General features: G+C 46.5%; 1 protein-coding gene across 1 annotated transcript in view; it reads left to right on the top strand.

The window, feature by feature from the left end:
* CA6 (carbonic anhydrase VI) overlaps positions 1–8,511 on the top strand; it is an 8,624-nt gene extending 113 nt beyond the window's left edge. Inside the window, 8 exon segments of the mRNA XM_009081911.1 lie at positions 878–1,060; positions 3,913–4,061; positions 4,445–4,540; positions 5,057–5,123; positions 5,614–5,771; positions 6,627–6,750; positions 7,265–7,337; positions 7,863–8,511. Of these exon segments, the coding sequence (XP_009080159.1) occupies positions 1,039–1,060; positions 3,913–4,061; positions 4,445–4,540; positions 5,057–5,123; positions 5,614–5,771; positions 6,627–6,750; positions 7,265–7,337; positions 7,863–8,511 (1,338 nt within the window). The 5' untranslated portion in view covers positions 878–1,038.

Genomic DNA, 8,511 nt, shown 5'->3' with positions numbered 1-8,511 from the left:
CTTAATGAAAGATCTCCACAAAGCAGCTAATTTATTCCCCTTTATTGATGCCTCTGTGTCTTGAAAGTGATTCTCTTCAATGTCACCTCTTTTTTACTCTTTTTGTGTGGTTAGGACACTTTGTCAGGGTTGGCAGCACAAGGAGGCTCAAACAATAGGGGAAATCTTTACTTGTGTTGGAAGAAAAGCTGCCCTTTGGATGATCCTGGAAAGAAAAGCTTTAAATATTGCCTGTTTCTTATTTTATTGTCACATCCCAGGCAGGACAGAGCACTAAAAAGTGCTTATTTAGGTATTTATATGTTTTTGGTGAAATTTTATCTGATTTTCATTAGTTTCAGGAGGTTATTTGCAGAGCTCACTGAAGCAATCATTAGCCCTTTTACGATCTTCAGTGGGAATCAAGCTAAACCAAAGGATATTGTTGGATAGTTGCAAGATTCCAATTGCTCTCTCTCCCTAGTTAAAAACAGCGAATTGCTGCCATTTCCTGATGCTAAGCTGAGTTTTCCTGCCTATTGCCCTGGTCCTATTCACTCGCACTGCTTAAGAACCCAATCCCACACCTTTGGCAGTTGAGACCCATTTCAATCCCATTTCCATATGAACACTGCTCCTCTTCTGGAGGAGGTTCAGTCTCCAGCACTCACTAAGCTGTTGCTGCAATGCAGCTTTCTTACTTTGCAGCTCAGTTGTCCTGCAGACAGAATAATATGTATTTTCACTCTAGGGAAGGCAAAGTAACCTTTTATTGCTGCAGCTCCTGGTGTTATAATAATTACTTTGATATTTCCTGCTGGGAAATGAGGAGAGTTCTCTAACTCCTGACTAACAGCACTTCTCACATCTCTGTAACCTAACTTGCTTCTTCACACAGAAGGAGAACTGGATGAAGAGCACTGGGGAAAGCACTTTCCAGACTGTGCTGGCAAGCACCAATCTCCAATTGACATCCAGAGGAAAAAAGTGAGGTACAACCCCCAGTTGTTGCAGCTGGAGCTGAATGGTTATGATGGACCTTTGCAGGGAGATTTCACCATGAGCAACAATGGTCACTCTGGTAAGACTGGGGGGATGTGAGGCTCATGGACACATTGGTTTAGCTGATGGGAATGGTAAAACATCTCTGAAAATATTTCATTTCAAATGAAATGGCTTGGTTTTTGAACTCACCTTACCTTGCTTTGCCATTTCACTCCTCTCCTAGTTTGATTAGGGGAAGCAGCACAAAGGAAAGCTCTCCAGAAACACGTATCTCATCCAGAGGGATAAAAGGCAATTAGGTTTCTGCAAGAGAATTTTTTTCTGTTAGACACGAAAAGGGGATAAAAGGCAGCTAGAGCATTCTAGATTGACCCTGTCAATGTGCTACAAGACAACAGGACTGCAGCAGTGAGTGGTATTTGGGGCATGCTGACTCCTCTGCACTCAAAAAGAGCATCTTTTGGCCCTGTGCATTAACAAGAAGTGACAGAAATGGAACTCTTTGCATCCAAGGTTCTCTTAGATGTAGGTCACACAAAGCACAGCCCAGAGGAGAATCCATCCCTCACAGCCAGAGCATTGGGAGCTCAGCAAAGGAAGCTGAAGCACAGCAGGGTTAAAAGCTTGGCCTTTGGCCACACAGTTGCAGGACAAGGCTTCTAATTTAGGAGATCCCAAATTCCCCAGCTGCAATCTGTAATTCATCACCTAAATAATTCATCAGCTGGAACTGTTGGGATAATGCTTCTGGACTACAGATGAGCACTGCCAATTTCCTAATGGCTGCAGAGGGGATGGAATGGCTTTGGGAAGGGGTTGGGAACAGAAAGCTGGTAGCTCTTCAATCCTGCACGACACTTTTTTCCCTCCCTGTAACACAGAGGGAAAAATATGGTGTGAGAGCAAGGAAATGAAGTGATGAGAGACCAAGTGCCTTCAGGGGGAGGTTGTTGGGATTGTATTTCTGAAACCTCTAACTCCTGGTTGTCTCCCACACTGAGTGTTCAGCTCAGAGCTCTCATGTCAGCACTGCTGCCTATACATTAATTCCTGCAGGTTTAGCTTTTCTCAGGGCATGTGTGCATTTGCCTGTCCTTTTGTTAGCTTCCCAACAATGATTTTTCTGGTGCAGGGCAGTTTCCTAAAGCACAAAGACAAACGACTGTCCCTATTCACAGCTCCTGTGAGTCAGGCTGGGTTTTTCTACTGGCTTCAGTGAGGTGGGACAGGGCAGCAGGATCTCTCAGGGGAAACACTCAGCAGATCTGAAAGGGACAGGAGATGGATTTATCAGCAGGACTCTCCTTACAGACTCTCAGGAGTGGAAAACCAAGTGTCTCACCTAAGAAACCAAACACATTTTCTCTCTAGCCGCATTGTTACCAGGCTAAATCCTCTCTGATAAAGCCTGTTTGCATTAGTGCAGAGGTTGTGTGCATACACACCCACAGATAGCCTTGACTTACTGAAACCTTTTGTGTTTGGACCTTTCTTGTTTTGGTTCAAACAGGGTTGGTGCTCTAGCAGGCACTGAGGGCACACCCAGCTCTGGGGAATGAAATGCCATCCTTGCAGGGTGTCTGCATCTTCCTCCAGCAGCAGATTTCTCCTAGAACTGGGACCTGGAGTGTGCCTTTATCTCCCTGGGGGGCAGAGAGATGGGAGGACAGGCTGTGAGTGCTGGCACTGCAGGGCAGTGATGGGCAGAGTCCAAACTGCAGAGCAGAAATGCTGCAGAAAGGCACAGATAGCTGATTTTCCATTGGCAAAGCTGGAGTGGAGCAGGATTAAGGCACTACTCATACTTTCCACTCACACTCCACCCAGGTGAAAAACAGAAGCAAATCATGCTGTTACCTCCCTTCATGCTCTCAGCAAATATTTGCTTAAAATATCCTATAGAAACCTTAAGCTTGTTATAAACTCACAACACAATTCCCTGACTGTGTTTTGTGGAAAGCAGAACCCACAGTGAGGCCCTTGAAGTAAATAACCCTCATTATGGGAGGCATGTAGCAGGGATCTTATGAAAAAAAGAGATGTTTGTGGGTTTTTTACCCGCTCTAGACCCTTTGGGATATCACAAGAAAACATATTTTCATCTTGTCTGTCTGTACACAGTTCACAAACAAAAGAAACTTCTCAGAAACCCAAACTGTGACTAATGAACCATAGAGTGTGCTGAATTTTGCAAGGATAGTTGCTATTTTTTTTTATAACATGCTGTGGACTTTCATCAGGATGAGGCAATTCTCCCTTTTCACTCCTGGATTTGGCATATTTATTAACAGAATATATGATTTGTGGCAGGGAATTAGCAGGAAGACAAATGGTTTGTGGCCTCTCTGTGAGTACTCCTTGGCAAGGAGAAGAAAAGAGATTTGTCTCTACAAATCCTTCAAGGAATAATACAGCTTTTTTTCCAAGGTACAAGCTCTCCCACTATGCCTGTTGCTAGAAGATGCAGAGTCCAGAGTGCTGGAAATCATGCTGATGGGTTAGATGAGGCCAATCACTTTGTTAATCTCTAGTCCTCTTTTCTTCCTTGGAAACGAAGTAGTTAACAAAGCTATGCAGAGCCCTGCAGGGCTGTGATGTGCTGTGCAAGAGCTGAGCATTAAAGCAATTTTATTAGTGCCTAATGACAACCCCAGAGCTGCTCAGATGGAGGAAGAGCCTGCAGACAGTGCCCAGTCATCCTGGTGCCTGCTGTGGGCTCTGAGCTGCACAAGCCTGAGGTCAGGAAAGATTTTAAGCACAACCAGCTTTATGCTCCAGTGTTTTCCCTTCCACCCTGCACTCATGACTGTGCCTGCTCCTTGCAGAGGGTGTTACTGCAGAAAGCACTAAGCCCTCTAAGAGCAACTGCAGGAATGGGCATGGCTGCACACATTGCTGTCCTCAATCCCTTTTTTTTTAAAATTTCAGTTCAGATCAATTTGCCACCCACCATGAACATCTCCAGAGGGCTCCCAGGCCTCTACACAGCTGTCCAGATGCACCTGCACTGGGGTGGCCTGGACCTGGAGACCAGTGGCTCTGAGCACACCATAGATGGGATGAGATACTTTGCAGAGGTATGTGTGAGAGGAGCAGGCTGGGAGGGTGATTGAACCTCTGCCAACTGGGAAATTGGAAGCTGCAGCCCCCAGAGGCTGCAGGGAGCAATGTGGAGAAACAGGACTCCCATAAGTGCAGGTGGTTGGTGCAATGAGCCTCACAGTGCTGGCACAGAAGTCTAAGAAAAGTCATTGCACTAGCACTAATGTCCTTCAAGGCTGGAGTTATTCCCCCACATTCATCACAAACCTATTAAACTAAAGGTCTCTCTGGCTGTGCTGAGTCACAAGCAGCAGGATTTGGGATGGTAACTCTCCTTTCAGTCTGTACTGGGCCCTCAAAAGCCCCAAGGAAACCATTCATCACTTCTTGCTGAATGACCCTGTCTCTCTCCTGACAGCTGCACATTGTCCATTACAACTCAGCTGACTACTCAAGCTTTGAAGAGGCCAAAGACAAACCCAATGGGTTGGCTGTGCTGGCCTTCCTGTACACGGTAGGTTTGTCACCCTGGCTGCTGAGCAGGGCCAGTCTGGGATCCCTGTTTGTACCAAAATCTCAGACACAACCCCTTGGGCTAAGCTTTGCACCTCTATCCCAAGAGATGATGTCTGCCACCAGTTTAAGAAGCTGCTGCTGACTGTTCTTTTGCCATGGGGGTTCATCCTACACCAGCCAATGCAACTTGGGGGCCCCAGACAAATTTGCCCCATAGGTGGTACAGATGGAATATCAGGTGTGGCAGCCTCAAAGCCTTGCTCTGATTTGCCAGTGAGGACACTTGATTATGTGTGGATTTAGAAGTGGTGAAAAAGGAACCTTACAGTTCACTAATCTGCCTGAGATCTATGTGTACATACCTGGTCATGCCTAGCATTGTCCAGCCTATCAGGAGATCAGTATTTGTTCTCTTTGTCTCCCCATTCATCAGTTAGTCCCCCCCAGGTGATCAGCAGTGCAGAAGTACAGACAGGTCACTTACCTGTTGATCAAGTTTCTATGCTGTGTTTAGGATGGACACTTTGAGAACACCTACTACAGTGAATTCATTTCCAAACTGGCCAGAATCAGGTTTGCAGGTAAGACCTGGGAATGTCTTTCTCTATCCCTAATATTCTCAAAGCCTGTACATACACACTGGGTCAGGGGACAGACATTTTCCTGCTGCTTTGCTGGCAGTTACATGGCCAAGCATCCACAGCCCAGCACAACTCCACACCATCCAACTGCAGCCCATGCAGAGGGTGGTGGGGAAGGTGCTCAAAGCAGCAACAGATATACTCCTGGTAGGTCTGTGCAACACACTGCAGCACCAGCTAACAGCTCCCTTCAGTCTGTACACCCACTAATGCTTCCTGGAAGGACCAAGAGGTCCTGGCAGAGCAGTGAGGTGATGTTGCCCATCACCCCCAGGTATCTCTAAATGACAAACGAGAGATGCTCTCCATCCAGTTCTGCCAAAGGTCTAACAAACCAGTGCTCTGGGCAAAGGGATTTGCCAACCTCAGCCTTAACAGCTCTTCCACCTCCCCATTAATTGCCAATATCACCTCTCTGCTTCCTTTTGAGGTCAATCAACCAAGCTCAATTCTCTGGATGTCCAAGCCATGCTGCCAGAAAACCTGTCACACTTCTACAGGTACCAGGGCTCCCTAACCACTCCACCATGCTCTGAGAGTGTGATCTGGACCATCTTTCACTCTCCAATTGTCCTGTCACACACACAGGTAAGTGGTAGCTGTTACCAGCTTCTTTTTCCTCCACACTTCACCTTTTCCTTCTCTGTCCTCCAGTGATTTGGGGAACAACCTGTCAGATGAGATAACAGGGCATTTCTCATACAGGGCTTTTGGGATAGATTCCTCAGCAAGTGGAATTACAGGTGGCTGTGATGCTACATCACAGCAAGGGTCAGGTTCTGTAGAGCAGCAGGTTACCTGAGGTCTGGTGACTGATAACAAAGCTCTCTGCTCACTTAAGCTCAGCCACCCTAAAGCACTATGAAAAAGAAGAGACCAGTCAGAATCAAAAAGGCAAAAGTACTGCAATAGAGTCCCCCTCCAAAAAACCATAAAAGAGCCTTCATGATATTAAAATAATTACAGAAGAATTGTGACATTTTTAGAAGGTATTTCAGGGTTTTCCCTTGTCTAGACTCACACTGAAAGGAATGCTTTTAAGTTAATAAATAATAAAGAAGTGTCAGAAACATTTTCTGCTCAGAGAAGAGCAAGATAAAATTGAGACTCACTAGTGGAGGATCACAGTGTGTTCTCTTTGAAAGAAAAATACTCTTTTTTTGGCAGGGGGAAAGCTAGAAGGCACTTGTGAGCAAGCTACAGAATAGCATCAAAATCTTCTTCCATGCACAGCATCAGGCAGGTGTTCAAAACTTCCCTCAGGCAGAATATCTTTATCACAAATTAGCTGATAGGAGCCCTTGTGTTCTGTTCCTTTCCCTTGCTAATACTCAGCAAGAGACACTATGGATTCATCTACCACCAGTGGTTAGCTTTTATCCTGAGCTGCAGGTAAAACAGTTGTTCCCATTGCCCTGTGTAACAGTCCTGCCTTGCTCCCAGATCAGCCTCCTGGAGAACACCTTGCTGGACTGGCAGAACAGGACCCTACGCAACGACTATCGCCACGCTCAGCCCCTCAGTGGGAGGGTGGTGGAGTCCTCCTTCCCAGCCAGACTCAACCAGGGTAAGAGAATCAGCAGGCAGGGCTTGGGCTCACCTGGGGAATCACAGAATTTAAGGGTTGGAAGGGACCTTACAGATCATCTAGTAAGGATGGGCAAGAAATCCACATAGAAGACATTGAGTTGCAAATCACTTTATTTGGATGTGCTGGAGATCACTTTTCCCAGGAGCAGCAGTGTCCCTGCACAGCTGGTGGAGATGTTCCATGGGCCTCTTCTTTCCCTGCCAACTTTGCTTCTAAAGGTGTAGAGATGCTGTAGGCTGTGCCAGCACTGTGTTCTGATTGTCACACAGATCTCCAAGTGGTGCTATATGGTGCCACATAAGGATCCTAAGCTGTGTCTGCATCCAGGTGGGTGAGGTGCATGAAACAGCTCTGGCATGGCTTATCAGCCAAGCACCACACACAGCAGAGATGATGCATTGTAAAACCAAGTTTTTTTCCCAAACTAGCAAATCTACCATGTGTAGGTCCCCTGACCTTCTCTAAGTTCATCTGTGTCTGATTGCTCTAGCACAATGTCATCCAGAAGAATTTACCTTCAGACTGGACCAAATCCAGATGCAGCTCCAAGAGATGAAGACAGAGTTGCTGAATGGAGTGAGCCACACGGGTAAGAAACACACAGCTATTGAGTCCAGCTTACCTTGTGAGGATGAAGAGCTCATGTCCTGCTCTCCTTGATGGTCTAAAACATTGACAGGTTTGGTACTGATACCTGCAGGTAGAATTTTATCCCAGATCTAGATCTGCTGATGGAAATTCTTCAACTTCTTCATCATTGAGGTCAAGCCTAATCTATCTACTCCCACAGCAACTGCAGCTTTCTCCTGCAACATGTGAGCACACTCTTATAGACAGTGAAAAAATTAAGTTCACAGTTCCCCCAGGATAAAAAAAATCATCAGCTCTATTTTATACAAGATGAGAAGAGAGGAAGGAGGGGAGAAAACAGCAATTTTCCCATGCAGTTGAGTGGGAGAGCTCAGCTTTTCATCACTTCAAGTCCCTTCCCTTTTGGCACAACACACACCAGTAACTTTGGCCCAAGACAGCTCAGACCAGTTCCTATGGGTATATTCTTCAGAATTTGGGCTTTTTTCTAGGCACAGCAGGAAATGTAACCACTGACTTTTTGTTATTTCAGGTCTTAAATCCAGCACTTTTCCAGCTTTCTACTTCCCTGCAGAAAACATTGAGAGCTTTGTGAATGTTCACCCCCTCCAGGATACATCTCTTCAAGCCTTCACCTTATGTTTCTGGACAAAAGCTCAGCACAGTGGCAGCCAAACCATTCTGTCCTACTCCACACAGGAGAGGGACAACGAGCTGGTGGTGACAGTGGGCACAGAGGTGGCACTGGGGATAGGAGATCATTTCATCAGCTTCCCCCTGTCCCACAAGGCACAAGATTGGCTGCACTACTGCGTGGCATGGGCATCCCAGTCAGGAATGGCAAATCTGTGGGTCAATGGAGCAGCTGGCAAAGAAATGAGCATCCAGAAAGGGTATGTGAGTCAAGCTGGAGGGACTTTTGTCCTTGGGAAAGACAGAGACACTCTTCTTGGGACATTCTCCAATGGTTTTGCAGGGTGGATGACTCAGGTGAACCTGTGGAGCCAAGTTCTCAGTCCTGCAGACATTCGGGCGCTCGCGCTGTGCAAACCAGGGCAGCTGAAGGGAGATATCATAGCATGGGGAGAAACCTCCATGGCCCTGCTTGGGGGGGTGGTTCTGGAGAGTGACACCAGCTGCCAGTGA

This window comes from Acanthisitta chloris, unplaced genomic scaffold (genome assembly GCF_000695815.1).
Source record: "Acanthisitta chloris isolate BGI_N310 unplaced genomic scaffold, ASM69581v1 scaffold4759, whole genome shotgun sequence".
Taxonomy (NCBI): domain Eukaryota; kingdom Metazoa; phylum Chordata; class Aves; order Passeriformes; family Acanthisittidae; genus Acanthisitta; species Acanthisitta chloris.
Note: the sequence above shows the minus strand (reverse complement) of the source record. Positions and strands in the feature narration are given on the sequence as shown.